This window comes from Spodoptera frugiperda, chromosome 8 (assembly GCF_023101765.2).
Source record: "Spodoptera frugiperda isolate SF20-4 chromosome 8, AGI-APGP_CSIRO_Sfru_2.0, whole genome shotgun sequence".
Lineage (NCBI taxonomy): Eukaryota > Metazoa > Arthropoda > Insecta > Lepidoptera > Noctuidae > Spodoptera > Spodoptera frugiperda.
In genome coordinates this window covers 10314632-10331346 of record NC_064219.1, presented here as the reverse complement: position 1 = coordinate 10331346, position 16715 = coordinate 10314632, and the positions used below count along the sequence as shown (strand labels likewise).

The 16715-nt window shown below is 34.5% G+C and overlaps 2 protein-coding genes across 6 annotated transcripts in view; one reads left to right on the top strand and one right to left on the bottom strand.

Moving 5' to 3' along the window:
• The window catches only part of LOC118275801 (cell growth regulator with RING finger domain protein 1), a 44263-nt gene extending 32697 nt beyond the window's left edge, over positions 1-11566 (bottom strand). Inside the window, exons 1-2 of the mRNA XM_050695404.1 lie at positions 11091-11566; positions 1531-1673 (exon numbers count right to left, since the gene is read on the bottom strand). Of these exons, the coding sequence (XP_050551361.1) occupies positions 1531-1673; positions 11091-11188 (241 nt within the window). The 5' untranslated portion in view covers positions 11189-11566. The remainder of the gene's footprint in view (positions 1-1530; positions 1674-11090) is intronic.
• Positions 11567-15515: 3949 nt separating this feature from the next.
• LOC118275843 (cyclin-dependent kinase-like 1) overlaps positions 15516-16715 on the top strand; it is a 28525-nt gene continuing 27325 nt past the window's right edge. For 4 of the 5 annotated variants that reach the window (XR_007705535.1, XR_007705534.1, XM_050695401.1 and 1 more), the window contains exon 1: positions 15516-15791. Coding sequence is in view for 2 of the 5 variants with exons in the window: in XM_050695401.1 (XP_050551358.1) it covers positions 15661-15791 (131 nt within the window). In the remaining 3 variants the exon portion in view is untranslated. The remainder of the gene's footprint in view (positions 15792-16715) is intronic. The other variant, XR_007705533.1, reaches the window with a different exon arrangement.

Genomic DNA, 16715 nt, shown 5'->3' with positions numbered 1-16715 from the left:
ACTTGCACCGATAAACTCTAAGTCATACCAAAACATACCCTATCTTCTAAGCACTAGAGTTGAATTAAGATTGTGGCTACATCGATTAGGATATTACCCGTAATGACCGGGGAACTTGCATCACAGACTGCATCTTGTGACCTAATTGGCAATGCGTTGTGTCATCTTGCCAAACGATGTATTATTTAGTTCGTCTGCACATCTGTCCGTTTGATATACGGAATTGCTGCGCCAATTTTGATAATGGGGCTGTTGATTGATTTAGTGGTTGTACGATGTCATAAGAGTTTCGCAGCTGTTTTTTGATGTGAGGAATAGGTGGGCTATTAACATACAACTATTGTTCGATAAGTATAATTATTATCAAAATGGTTATTGCGGAAAATCGCTTCAAATCTAGTGTCCTATTATTATTAAATGAAGTTTCGAGGTCAATAACTTTTTGCTAGTAGCTATCCAGAGATTAATCTTTAGTGGCCCAATCAGTATCACTCAACTTGTAAAATAAAAGCCCTCTATTTACCTACCTCAAAACAAAAACAGTTCAGTAGCCTTAGTATAAGTTTGTTTTACGTTTAAAGATATGGAAACGAGAGCGCATTCGACGCTCTGATTGGTTGGTTCATTCCCGCCGGCGAATCAGAGCGCCGAGCGCGCTCTATTTTCGTTTTCGTTCGACGTAAAGCAAACTCGTACTAAGGGTACTGATGTTAGAGTAGCAGTTATGGACATACAACTACAACTACGGCGAAATTTCACAATCTAGCACCCGTACAGACCAGTAGGCCTTGGAGCTTCGAAAGTGGTCTTACTAAACCCAATAGGAAGTTTTTAATGCCAATCTGAAAATAGCATAATCGGAAGCATATTTATAGTGCTAAAATTAATCAGGAAATACATATATTTTTGTATTATTTATTGTATTTTAAATTCATGGTCATTTATGTCAAATTGCCAACTCTGTGCTTTGCCCGCGGCTGCCATGTGTCAATTAATATTCGCAATCGTAAGATGTCGTCTTTAGGAACTTGTTATCTTTGCGGAGAATTTCATCAAAATTGATCGATTAGTTAACTACCAAAATATCTTAGGTGGTTAAAAATTATTTTTTATTGTTTTGAACGTCTGTTTGCGGAAGAGATAGCAATTTTCCGCTAATACAATAGTCCTTAATTTGCTATTTTTCATCGAAGAATCCTACACATACATATCCTTTAGTCACACTATAATATAGTAAATATGTATTATAAATAAAAAGTTTGTTTGTATGGATGCTTGTCCTACAATCACGCTGAAAATACTGAACGGATTTTGATGAAATTTGGTATCTATACAGACAGGGTATGAACTGACTTGAGGAATAGGATTTATCCTAAGGGAACGCTGGCGAAGCCGCTAAGAGCAGCTAGTAGTTATTCTATTGAATACCATTTTCAACAGAATTAATTCTTTGAAATCAATAAAAATCAAAGAACGAAAGACTTTAAAAAGCAGGACAATACTTTTTTACCGCAATACAGTAGAACTTACCATTATATCCTATTGGTGCGTTCTCCTGCACCTTAAAAGTGAATGGTATGTGCACCCTCTGCATGAGGAGTCTGGGTGGCTGCATGGTGCGGGCCCAGGCGTCTTCGCGACCCTCGCCCACTATGCCTATCACCTCCATGTTCCTGGAACAAAGACATAATTCCAATGAAAACAACATAACTATTGAAGAGGTAAACGAGATGGATTTGATTTGAGTAGACGGATCACCTGGGGCATTACTCTGCTATTACAATTGTGTCAGAATGGTCGATCATTGAGCAGTGCAAGAGGGAAGGAGCTATACAACCTACATAGCTTCGTACAAGGCCCCTGGTGGCAGAAAAAATCGTCACGGATCACCAGGAAAGAAATTGTTGTCACCTACACCAGAGGTGTTTCTAAGTGCGTTGCGGCCTTTATCCTTTTGCAGATAGGTTATTTTATTTTATATGATTTTCACGTCATGGGTATTTTTGGTACCTAGATGATTCGGCATTTCCTTACTATTCCGTGTTCTTTTGAGATCATCGTCTCCGGCTAATTTCAAGTCAAGATAATTATGATAGGTAGTATGAGAGAACCATTAGCAAGAGTGGACCTTGCCTAAGTAGTTATCTTATATTTTAATGTCTATTAACCGTCCAATTTATATGGTTCAAGGAAAAAGGAAATTGGCCGGAACATAAAAAAAATGTTTCATTATAATTCAATATTGATTTCATTCTATTTTGACTCCCGTGCTTGTAAGATAGAAACGGAAGCTAAAGTATGTAAAGATTATGCAGATCGCCTACTCTGCAGTTCCTACCAGCCTGAGATTAGATAATTTCATATTAACTACGATAAAAATGGTTCAAAAAGATCAGGCAGGTTGTGTGCTTACAAATTACAAATATCGCCAATCCGCCTTGAGCCAGCGTGGTAATTAATGATTTATTAATTAATGAGTGATTAATTAATGCTAAAAAATGCCTTCTCAGTGGGCACTTGATTAACATAACATATGTAGATAGTTACTTGAAGACGCCATTTATTATACTACGTAACTTTTAGTTTTACAAATAAATGAACAATAACAGATTAATCTATAATCCGTTGGCAAGCATCGATTTTTTTTAAATAAGTACAAGAAAATAGATAGTGTATCGTATAAAAATAATTCAAACAAACCAAAAATTTTACAGTGTAATAAACAATGTATTTGCATAGACATTGCTAACACCAACCACTGGTTTCTTCACAAGATGTTTGAATGAATACCGGTTTGTTTGCCGGTCACAAGCAAAAGTGGAATCAGATAAAAGTATATTTTAGGTTGAAAATCTGTGTCAAGCCGCAAATAACTAGTGTTTTGTTAGTGTATGCTAATTTTTCGCTAAAAGGCCGCCATTGACCAACTGCATTGCACCATATGTGCGCATGGACCGCTCTTCAACCTGTATTGGTAGTAAGACAAGTGGATATATTTCGTTGAATGGTAAACAAAGGTGGGTTACTCATGTACTTTTCACCCAACTTCATCATGATCATTTACATAAGGTCCAAAATTAAACATACAGACACATCCAGATTAGTCGGTTGTAAGTTGCTGTTAACTTTTTTATTGGGTTGGAAATCATCTATTGAGTTCTTCCACTTTGGAGGCGAGAGGAAGTGTCAGACTCTTACTGACTAAAACCTAACAGTGACACAGTTTAAGTAAAACATCAATACCAATGTAACTTGGTGGCACTTTAGACTTTAGTATTCACAATGATAAGTAGTAGTACTTATTAACCGCACTAGCGACATCTATGATAACGAGGAACTTGTCTCTAACAAGCTAGTCTCCAATAACTATTAAAATGATTAAGGTAGTACATACCTATTTTACATAATTTGGCACTTGATTGCTTATTATTGTTAATTGTGATTATATAAATAAGTTTGCAAATCTTCCAAATCTTGTTCACCTTGGGTGATCGGGCGATGTTTTATTTTTGTTTTTACCAAGATAACTAATATCACACGAGGAAAATCCATCTAAGTCACGTTTTGGACAACATCTTGGGTTAAAAATACCATCTAATTATAGGACCATACATTTACTTTGATATATTAGTGTAAAATGGTCGTTAACATGATTAACAACAATTTATTAACAACATCTACATAGTTTCGTATATTTATTCAAATGACTAGAGTTTGCAATTTGTTATATCTCATCTAACTACCAAATAGTCGCGCCAAATAACATCATTTGTATCGAATTAACATAATCTTTACTTCCTCCTAATTTCAATATACGTATTAAAATTAAATAGGCATATCACACCATAAAATTACCATAACATTTCCTTTTATAGGAAAACCGATTATCGAAAAATGCTACAGAAATGTCGATTCCTGCAAGGAGCCATGTTTAATTTTGTATACGGTGGAAAACACATCCTACATGGATTTTTTTAATGTAAAAATCGAACTTATTAACAACTAGGAACTTGTTAGAATAGTTTACGCGATTTTGAATTAAATTAGTTTCTTGTGGGATAAATTAGGCGTTTGCTCAGTAACATTGGCAAAATTATAGGCTGAAGATGATGATGACATCAGTCAGAAGTTCCGGAAAATCGGCGTTCAAACAAACAAATTCTTCAGCTTTATAGTTATATTAGTATAGAGTATATATAACAAGTATAAGAAAATAGGAGTAACTAATGCACACAACCTATGCACTTATACATACTTACTAAAAACAGTTACAATAAAATAAAACGTTTTACCAAGCAAATATCAAGGCTAAAACAATAGAAATACAGTACAAAATTACATGTAACAGCTTAAGTTAATGGTTAATGAACTTTTCTACAGTTCTCACACTTTAGACGTTTTTTATTACTCTATGCTGAAGTAATGAGATCAGTTGACGTTTGAACTTTAAAACCGGTTCATAAGAAACACGTGATTTGCTTTAAAAACGAGAGTACGGAGTATTTTTAGCTTGGAACAACATAAGGCGAAGGTGGACCAGCTTTTTTTCTAAAGAAGATAGAAAAAAGAGGTTTACATGGAGGATGTCGGTGTTTTTCCTAACAGAAATGTTCTATGTAACGTTGCTGTGGATGCGTTTGGCTTCCACCAATCATATTCATTGGTACACATAGGTTAGTACTGGTGGAAAGGAACTCAGCTAAGCTAGGTTTTTTATATGTATAGAAAGATGTGTGCTATGAATGGCTTCTATGGATACATCGCATATTCGAGCTGCGCGTCTTCCTTGCACAGCTAAATAGTATCAATGGAAACGGTCACATAGTACCTAGGTCTTATTATAACGGTCTTCGTAGCGTAGCTACATAGCACGTCTCTGGTGGAAAAGCATCCTAAACAATTGCTGGACTTTATGTAGTGGACGTATAAATTGGCGAACTTGGAAAACGAACACCGAATAATATATTTTCTTAACTAGTATTTTAATCGGTCCCGAAATAGCTTGACACTCATTTTCGCAATCAAATACCAGGTAAAATAGTAGCAAGATTACAAAGAAATACATATTACAAAATAATAATTACAAGCTTATCATTTTCATAATATTCTATTAACATTGACAAGAAATATGCATATAAAACGTTGGTAATTATAATTACATTAAACGGATAACAAGCAATAAAAACGAAGGTGTATCCGTGAGTTACCTAACTGACTACCTTTCAAGTGAAGTAGCGTGAAGAACACACGTGTCGGAGGAAATTAACTACCATGGATTGGCTAACTTCCTCACATAACTAACTTAGCTACACATTTTCAATGACACGCACTTATTACAAATTATAGTTTAGGTACTCTATCTTGTGGTTACACACTCCCGAAAGCAGAAAATATTATCTGTGCAGTAACTACCTAGTTTTTCAGCTACTAGTATTTATAAGTAATGTGCAATCATATTTACCAGGAATACATCCCTTACTGGTCAAAAGTCTTCCTCTTAAGACAGAGTCTTGTCTGTCTTTTTTAAGACGCAGCATAAATTCCATCAAAACCCATATAACTAGTTATTTGCAAAAATAATAATATCTTTTTTGGTTTTGCTCTCAATTCTAGACCTATGTCAACCAAAATCAAGTTCTGTATACGCAAGTAAACTATAAATACGGATGGATTACTTATCATTGATCTTAAATATCTAATTAAAATGTACATACATACATACATAATAGGATCTTTGTATAATTATATTAATAACTAAATACTTATTCTTATTTGCAAAATTTTATTACAACCTTCTAAATTCCGTGTTTAACGTTACTTTACTTCTGGATTTTTTATCGGAAACGAACCGTACAACCTTACCTAACCTACCTTTAATAGAAAATGCATAACTAAAAATCCACTTATAATTGTTAAAAAAACTGTTGTATTATAGTTATCTAGATTGTTTTGTAAGCAAATCAAAAGATTGAAGATGTTATTGAGACTTCACATAAATCTTTCATGAAATACCTAATATAATAACAATATGTAAGTGGCGGACGTTAATAAATTAATCTGTAAGGGAAGATAATAGAATAGGCAGTGCCTAGAACCAATATGGCGGATTAATCAACGCGTGCTTCCACGCAGATGATAATTGAACGTAATTACTCCATTAGCGCAAGTGACTTTATTTCCTTTCATTGGCTTCTGTGCGATTATCACCTACCTTTGCTTAATTAATAAGTCTGTGTTATTAGGGGTTTTGGCCCGCAGGTTTAAGACGCCCACTTCTCATGAATGAGGGCGTGATTCGAAACCTACCAACGGCAAATACTAATGTGAATTTCTAAGATACTTTCTAAGATAAAGATTATAATATAGACACCAACCAAAGATAAAGCAAATCATCTTAAAGAAACCTGGGCTTATAATGTCTAATTAAGCCTTTAACTGCCATCAGAAAACTGTTGAAGGCAAATCCTCCACTAACGTAGGTCACCGGTGACCTACGTGGCAGTTAACGTGTTAAATGGTTAATTTTTGTGTGATATCCAGGTTTTCGTCTCAAACTAATATAGGCCAACCCAAGTAATTAATCTAGCCTCATAGTTAAAAAGCCGTATTCGTAGCAGATCGACATGACTCATTACGCAAACTTCAACAAAACATTTGGTGAAATTAAATCATAATAAGGTAAACATTAGATTTTCCAACGGTGTAGGTGTTAACTGATTTGTCAGTGGGACAAACGAGTGCCGGTTCGACCAACTATGAGTAAACACAAGTGCTAATAAAAGAAAAAAATTGACAGTTCGTGATAACGGTCACCTATGAATTGTTTATGGATGTGTCATTTCGCAGGATCATATCTGTATGAGGGCATGCATTTATTTAACCGGACTTAGAAAACTTTGAAAGAGTGACTGTTGAACATCCACATAAGAGTATAATAATACTTTGCCCGACCCTTGGAGATTAAGTCCTGGACCTCGCTTTTTTTTTTTTTTTTGTGTGGGGAAAATCATTCAATGACTTCTCCCGCCTTGGGTGAAGCGGGAGGGAGTGTCAGACTCTTACTGACTAAAAACCACCCCGTTCCTTCTCCTGCTTTGAACCGGAGCCCCGGTAACCTTTTAACTTTGTCCGCCTAAGAAGCAAATATGTCCGGAGCTGCGGACTGCCTAGCAGGTTACCGGAACTCCGGTTCAAAAAGCAGTAGTAGTAACACGGTGGTTTTTAGTCAGTAATAGTCGCCTAAGGCGGGGAAGACATTGAATAATTTTACCCCTTAAAAAAAAAAGTTGCAAATATGTCCACACTAGTAACTAATGCGGTAGTTAATTAATTGAAACCGTAACCGCATCGTAAATACCGTTTCAAAGAATCTATTAACTTGATCTCTATACATCGAAGTTGTTATAACTTTTTAATTGCATACAATTAAATATTATATTACTGCTATTTATTATTTTTAAATAGCAACACCGTGATCCCGTTATAAATGCATCAATCATTCTGTATAACAAGTTTTAAGTACAAGTACAAAATAATAATAGTTATAGTTAATATAATATACATATGAAACTACTTGACCTCAACCTTACTTATTTATTTAAAATATAATAGTAGAATATTAAACTATTAAAACAATGACATAAGTTGTCTAGAAGTTATTACGTTATTTATAAGTATCACGTGATTACCAATAATTGCATTCTACACGTGCCTTACACAGAACGTTTTTATTTCGGAAGGCCTTTAAAGCGAGCGAAGCGCCCTCAAGTGGCGTAAAATGTAAAAAAGACTTAACTAAACTAAAACGTTTTCTTTTTTCTCTATGTATGTATTCGGAGATTGCAAAATAAGGAAAATTCGCTACCCGTATCTTAACATGGTAACACCATGTAAATCGGAATAATGCAATATGAAAGTGTAAATAAATAGGAAAACGTATTAACTATTTTTAAGTGTTGGTCGTAAAAGTAAATGTGGTTTTAACATAAAAATATCAGGCTCCGAAAGCAAAGAAACCAACTTATAAAACTGAAAATTCTTGGGGAAATCATCAATGGCTTCCCCAAGAATTTTCAGTGGCCTTCGGCGAGGCGAGAGGGAGTGTTAGGGGCGTGAGAGTCCTACTGACTAAAACCACGCCGTTCCTACTCCTGCTTTTTGAGCAGGAGTAGGAACGGCGTGCAGCTCCGGGTCAGGCTGTACATAGTTACAATGTAACACCCAGTTTTCGCTAATTAACTATGATAAAAATTAGTCCCATCTAGTTAATACGAATAACAGGGTTTTAAGAGTTCAATTAGTTATCTATACGGCAGAGCCAGTTAGATCCAGGCCAGGTCATAAGTGGTTAAAAGTACTATGTATTAAAATGTTACAAAAGTGCATAGTTACATAGTAAAACATTGTTACTTTTTAAGAGTAATAATGTTTCCTATTACAGTTTCTAGAACACTATGATAAATGCTGACAAAATATTTATCACCACAATAACACTTTTGTTGGGCAGTGGTGTTATCAGTCATATTTTGTTATCACACCCTTATCACAGTGTAAACATCAATGGTCATGGGGAACGCTGTTGTTTTCGTTTGTATAACATACTGTTTAGGATTGGATAAAGAGAAATAATTAGTTAGGTTTCAAGTTCCCCCTTTCAAAAAAGTAAAGAGTTCGGAGCGCCCTCAAATGCACTAGACAGTAAAGAGGGGTGACCAGGAGTAGGAATGAGGTAGGTAGTTTTAAGTAAGAGTCAGACACTTTTTTCCGCTTCGCCAAGGTCAGAGAAGTAACTGGATAATTTTCTAGCCTCAAAATAAAAACCTTTTATAATGGGGAAAACCTAAAAGGCGCCTAGCTTTTTGGGGAGAAAACTGTTTTTGTATGTTTTTCCAATTCAATAATAATTCTAAAGAACCTAATTTCGCAGATTAGTCACCAACTATCTAGGCACCTACCTAAGTATGTTATCTAATCAGTTTTAAAGACATACCAAGTTCAAACTAGGTACATACCAACCTGATAATAGTATGACATTGTTATGTTATGAAGTACTTAGTTTAGTATGTGAATGTAACAATATGTTTCTGTGGTCAATATTTATTATGCATTGTTATTTTAATACCGTAGCTGTTTAACATTTTTGTAGTAAACTAGTTTATTTTGTATTCATTTTTTAGATATTATGATACTTAAAAAACATAACCGTCATTCTTTCCATCAACATAAATTGAATTGAGATTGAAAATAAAAACACTAATCCCCTCATTTGATCATCACAAACAAAAAAATGAGCTTCAGTAACTACTATCACAATTTACTAACTATAGCTAGAATAAATCCTAAACAATCTTGCTCAAGTCTAATTAGACCCAATGTTATTAGTAGGAGTCATTTGGGTAAGCCTATGTTCAGCAGTATTTAAGCAACAATGATAAAATTATTATCTTATATTGTAACAAAATTTTTGTAACATAATTGCAGTAACAAAAATATTTCCTATCAAGATATTAGGTAACTAACAACATACATATGTATTTGTATAATTGGAAAATAATAAAAACATTGAAAACATTCCTTGAATTGAGTCATTACATTATGTTTTGCAGTTGGTACATCAACATTACACTTTGTTATTGAAATAGTATCATCATTTTCCTTATTTAACAATCCCGAAATACAATTAAAATTGTAATAACTAGATTGTTATGAAAATATTATGTAAAGTCTGATAACATATCATACACATTATATTACCACTAAATGGTGTATATAAAGCATTTAGTGGTAATATAATGGATTACCTAGAAATAGGCTGCTAATACCTGCCGGAATAAGGCTGTTAAGCTGTAACTATTTATTATATTTAAATTAAGACCTGTAAGTAATACCTTAACATGCTAATAAAGAATTTGAGTTTAAGTTAACTAGAAATTGTGATAAATAGTTTAAGGAAATTACTTTATTCTTAGATACTAATACTGTAATTTCCTTTATTATATATTTTAGTACTAAAACAATAAATAGGTTCTCAAAAATTGAACTTCCATTTTAGTAGAAAAGCTATAAAGATTATATTCAATAACTATCATTCTTATTTTAATATGACATTCAGGGGACTTAGGTATTAGTTAATTTGTAGATATTTTATGACATTTATATATTATAAAAACAAGTTATGAAATACCAATTTTAAAAGGTGCAAGGTATGTATAAAGTGGGTTCGATATTTAAATTCTTCTTGAGTATGCATTAAAGCATGCAAATATTATTTCAACATAATACTTAGTTTCTTTATTATTATTTAAAAATATGTATATTTGACACCCTTTTTTCTACAGTTAGTGAAACATAGTACATAAGGCACATTAAGATCAGCCTGTATCATAAATACTAAGTAGTTACCTACTTTTTTTTTAATTGGGTGCATTGACCATAACATATATGCTCATAAATTATCACAGGTACATAAACAACGAAATAGTACTTCTTTTTAGCTAAAAATTAAATACAAATAATAAAGGTCACTTACATGCATACTACTTAGCTTGCTACTTAAAACATATTTTTTTATTATTTTTAAAGAAACTTGTTATCATAATAAGCATGCAACATCAAGGTTGCAACATTCCTGTGATATCAGTGTTTTTATTAGAAATTCTACTTGAAACTACTTGGCAAATAACTGCTATTAAAATAATAAACTTTAAGTGCACATGTAATTCTATTTTCACTTTCAAATTCCAATATAATAAGCAAACAAGATAAAGAGAAAGTGAATACAAGCTCTTGAAATTCTCATAGCAAAAAAAAAAATCAGTTATGTAGACATCAACAACCTCCTTGCAGACTAATGTACCAAAGACAATCCTAAAAATAGCAAAGGCATTACTACATTCAGCCTAATTGATTTATGGGAAACAAATAGGTTCGAATCGTACACGCGTGGAAGATAACACACCGTGCGAATTTGCAACGCATTATTCATTATTTTTATGGCCTTTCCGAAAGGAAAACGTCTAGCACATTCTACACAATAACAATATCCAAACACTTATTTGTATTAGAAGTCCTTATCTGCACAGGTGACTTACCTGAGTAGAATGACTAACATTACGAAAAGCGCCACGAGAGCGCCGATCATAATAAAAATATTTGGCAAATCTGCCAGAGTCAGTCCTGTGGTACCCATTTTTTGAGTTTTCTTTTCACTGTCACAACACTAAATAATCCACTAAAATGTTGTAAACGACGGGAGCACACATCAGTTCACTAAACAATCTAGATTTTGGTCTCAAAAGTCACGACCTTGCTACGAGATACGATTTGCAAAATCCAATACAGGATCGGACTGTTTCACCTAACGACTGCGAATGTACACCGGGTGTATTGCACAATAATATTTTCGTAGGAACACAATATCAGCGGTGCGAGCAGCCGCGTTGACTCTACGTTTTATACATTGTACCGTTCACAAACAATAACAATGATCATTGATCGAAAAATCAAGCAAATTACGTGTTCCCTTGCGCGAGTTTTTGACAGGAATGATGCGATCCAAGACGAAGTGTGAAGAAAACTTGGACAACGACAGCAAAAATTGAACGAATGAATTGAACGATTGTGTGCAGAGTGAAAGAGATAGAAAGCGGTGTTAAGCTAACTGACCGCTGCGTTAGAACGAGATAGAGAAAACAGCTGGCATTTGACATTCATTGACGTTTCTTATGGTGCGTTCCAGTTTATAGTTTTATTATGTTAGATATTTAGAATTTGTATGTGTTTTAATTAAACCTCCGTTGTATTTAACTCACTAAAAAGTTGAATATAAGAAAACGTGTATTTTATATCAACCCAATAGTAAAATAAAAAGATACTTAGTTTATTTCGGCATCATAACCTATTTTATGACTATGTTTACATAAGAAACGGGGTAATACCGAAGTGGTAAGATTACTTAAATAAGGTATGCGGAGGATTGTACTAGTGTGCTTTTAAAATAGTCACATCTTATTCTATCATTATTTAAAATAAGTACACAATTCTTCATATTAAACACAGAATCAGTTAAAAATATAAAATTACTTCTATATCCAGATGCACGCGTGTGATAAAAGCTGAAGAAGTACTTATAAAGAACATAGTCAAATGAGCTCCAGTCGGCTCTTACGACATTTGCTGGAAAAATATTTCAGTGACGACTAATGCATAATCTACTCTGCAGTGCAGTCACCATAAATCTTGATAAACCATGCAAAAACTTACCTATTTCTTAAGATAATAGAATCTGAATTACGTTTCTCTTCTCCTCTAATAAAATCTTCTGATTTATTTCGTTGCGGGATCCAAGACAGTCATTCATGACCCTGGGACGCACCGGACTTCAGTGTTCTGGTGTTTTAATGGTTGTATCTACTGTAGATCCTGGCTTACAGGAGTTGCTGCGGTATGGGAATTGTGGCGGGATTGTCTAAAAAAATCTAAATTATGTGCCGTGTGTGCGCCTCTGTCTACCTGGAGATTAAAGGCGTGACGGTGCGCACGAAATACGGCGCGAAATATAGTCTAGTGCCTTAATAATTCAAACTTCAACGCTTAACCAAACATATATACATACATAGGTACTTATTCATCGTCACCAACGATTACCTAAACATAATATATGTACTTATGTACAAAGATACTTACCTATACATCTTCATTACAATAAATGTAAGGGTATCATTAATACAAATTGCAATGAAAATGTCGATGTAGGACGCTACAACGACACCATATTATGCAAATTGCTCGATTTACCCGAGCACCCTCTGATTCAAGTGCAGTGTGAATACCGTCGTAAGTGGGGGGCGGGTAATAAATTATGTTTAGACCTTCACTTACCTACCTAGTGTTTAATGTTGTGGTGTGTTTCACATGCACTCTGACTTAGAATATGAATGCACTGCGCCGGCCGTGGTTTGTTGCATAATGGTAATAAAAAAAAGGCAGCCGGTTGCCTAGCCACTGCGCCAACCGTGCAGTCTTATGAATGGGGTATAGTTACTTATATTATTTAACTAGATTACTTATTTCAGACTTGGAATATGACTAGTTTATTTATAATTATTTAACTATTTATAGTTATATCCTGTGATACAACCAACTGGGCACTAAAAAGTTACCTAGCCGGATGCCCAACTTTACAGTCTAATGGGGTAAATAAACAAAACTTATTCCTACCTAAAATATTAACCCATTATAAAACCGAAAAATTGGAAATACACTCGTAAATACGAATTTAATAGGTTTCGTATAAAAAATGGTCCAATAACAGTCGTTAAATTTAATTGAAAACATTAATTCTTACACTGGAAATCGTAAAATTCTACGACAAAACGGAGAAACATCGACAAACCTCGTATCAAGTTTCGGTCCAAAGAAATTTTTCCAATGAAAATTCGCGTGTCCAATTGTTCTAAATAACGTAAAAAATATTCAAATCACTACTTATTACCGAGGGAATTGTAATTGGGCAAGGGTTTAGGTACACTTCAACTTAAAAATAAAACTTTTATTGGCTCCACAAACGAGATTTGTGCTGTAGTCAACTAGTATTTATAATTATCTGGCAATTTCATATGTGTTACGATAATGTAGAATTTAGTTAGGTAGGCATGAAAAATTACGGCCGCATCCCCCTTTTCGACAAAATAATGCAATAAACAAAACTTGCATTCCTACCTAAAATATTAACCCATTATAAAACCGAAAAATTGGAAAATACACTCGTAAATACGAATTTAATAGGTTTTCGTATAAAAAATGGTCCAATAACAGTCGTTAAATTTAATTGAAAACATTAATTCTTACACTGGAAATCGTAAAATTCTACGACAAAACGGAGAAACATCGACAAACCTCGTATCAAGTTTCGGTCCAAAGAAATTTTTCCAATGAAAGACTTCGCGTGTCCAATTGTTCTAAATAACGTAAAAAATATTCAAATCACTACTTATTACCGAGGGGAATTGTAATTGGGCAAGGGTTTAGGTACACTTCAACTTAAAAATAAAACTTTTATTGGCTCCACAAACGAGATTTGTGCTGTAGTCAACTAGTAAATCGGTCTGGCAATTTCATATGTGTTACGATAATGTAGAATTTAGTTAGGTAGGATATTCTAATCTTCAAACTACCTGCCAATGCCAAGCTTGATGATTATGGCAAATCCTCTTGAAATGGAAGCCCATAGTCAACGCCCTCAACAAAAGAACCAAACCAAAACCTTAGGGGCCCCTCGGTCCGCATCGGCTTGAACAAAGCCGGACGCGAGGAAGTCGGTGGTTCACTATCCTTAAAAGTCTGATCACTTCCCTGAGTCAGTAATAGCATGGTGTTTAGTTTTTGAGCAATAGGTCATATGGATGATTTTCCCCCTCTATTACATGGGACTCAACTAGTAAAAAGAGAAAGTGATAAAATTGTATAGATAGGTACTACTAAATTAAATTATCCCTTCATGTATCAAACGTTCTATAATGCGAATTAATCCATTAAACGTAGTTTTACTGTAACTATGACAATTTATTCGTAAGTGTGTGAGTGTAGGCAATGACTAATGTCGTTCATTATGTATGTCCTCATGTGGGCTCCCCGCACGGCAGGTATTTAACATCGATTACCCGCCGTGACGCGGCCATCAGCCATCACGTCATGTTTATGAAAGTATAGGCTGGCGACAGATAGACAAATAACGGTGGTTCCACATGTTCTATTTCTTTATTATTGTGCTATATGAATGTTTAATTATTATAGGTGTCCATGGGTGGAGCCAGGGCGCAGAGTGCTTTCCTTCAGGTGATCCGTCTGCTCGTTTGCCCCTTTATTTCGTAAAAACGGTTTCAAGATGGATAACGCTGGATGGATACGCTAACGTAATTAACGTTTTAGTCAGTAAGAGTGATAATTTCTCTCACCTTGTCCGAGGCGGGAGAAATCATTGGATGATTTTCTTCCTCAAAAAAGGTACCTTCCAATTTTCCGATCTGGAAGACATTGGGCAAAGTCTATGTTTAGATGTGTGTCTTGTGGTTGATATTATATCACAATAATGTTATAAATGTGAAAGAATGTTTTTGGATATTTTTCCGTCAATCACGCTGAAATTACCGAACAAATTTTGGTCGAAAGAGTCAAACATTGGCTTTTAATAGATAAATGATTAATGCCTCTATCTTCTCATTGTTGCTTTATACGCGTTGAAGTTGAAGCCGTTTCACTCCTTCAGGAACCCTTAGTAGAACTATAATATCTACGTTGCACCCTTATTTACGACAAGAGCACCTGATTTATAGACAAAATATCTCTCCCGATAGCTTTCTACATTTCATTGAGTTTAAAAAACCCCAAGTCAAAAGAAATAAATAAAAAATTGAGCGTATCCTCTAGCCTACATTGCGCCCTACCACCGCGGTTGTCATGTACACAGGCCGACACAAACTGTAAACAAAACATGGATCGATAATTTCTACAACCACAACTAAAAGCTCAGCGGCTCTCGTGACGAATACTCGTGCTCGAATTAAATTAAAAAAAATAATATCTGTCATTTGCGATACCGGCGCGAATTTTGACATAAATTTTGGCGGGATATGCTCGCGAGTTTTACGTTCGGATACGCGAATGAAGGATAATTTAGTGTGGGACTGTTCACGTAGCAAACTGTGGAACAACGTGGCATCCTGTATGGAGAAATGGTTCGGTGATAAACGGCTGTGGTTATTTGGCAACAACCTGCCGCTGCTACCGAGAAGGTAAGACATTTAAAAAAATATTATGAAAGAGCTAAATAAATTACGCGTAGTACAAAGATGAACCGTTCTGTATGATATAACCTTTTTTACACGAATATTGCAAATAGAAAATTTGGAATCAACGAGATCGGATTAATGTAAATTTTCTATATGCATTTTTAGATATTGCGATAAAAGTTTCAGAGGTTTTGGGTTAAGATTGATTATAATTTCGGATTTTATCTACTCCTGCAATTTTTTATAGGACCTACTATCGTACTCAAAGTCCTTAGCAATTGGTTTTACAACAAAATCGTCACCAAGGAATAGTTTAAGTAATCATTATTTAAAGATTCTGAGTGATTCTGAATTCTGATTTTGAATGACTCTGAGATGAGTCTCTGAGTACGGCAGTTAATGTTAATTACCCGTAACAACAAAATTATCAGCGAAATTAGGAAATTAAAAACCGATATCTTATCGTTGATCCCTTTTGTCACGCACTTTTGAGAAACTGCAACAGCGTTCATGATTCCTAATGTATAGATTTTTAATATAATATACGTTAGCTAACCAGAACAGTACCTACCTACTATACAAACGAATTTGTATGATATTGAAGTAAGTCGATTTTAAAAACTCGATGTAGGTGTCTACATTAAAGTATCGTGTCGGTATAGCCACGGTCCTTTTTGACCCCCTGCCCTAATGACCCCAATGATAAAAAGCTCATTCTCACGTAGATCGGAAATGGGCGAAGTTGATTAAAATCTTTATGTTTTGCATGTCTCTATAAAGATTGTTTCTGCAAAAGACTGTACTTATCTAAATATTTGGGAATGCCCGTTTTCTCGATTGGTTTAGGGAGGTGGTGGAGGGTTTGTCCGATTAAAAAAACATGCTCATTTTGTCCAACCTTTATTTATTAACTTTTAATAAACCTTG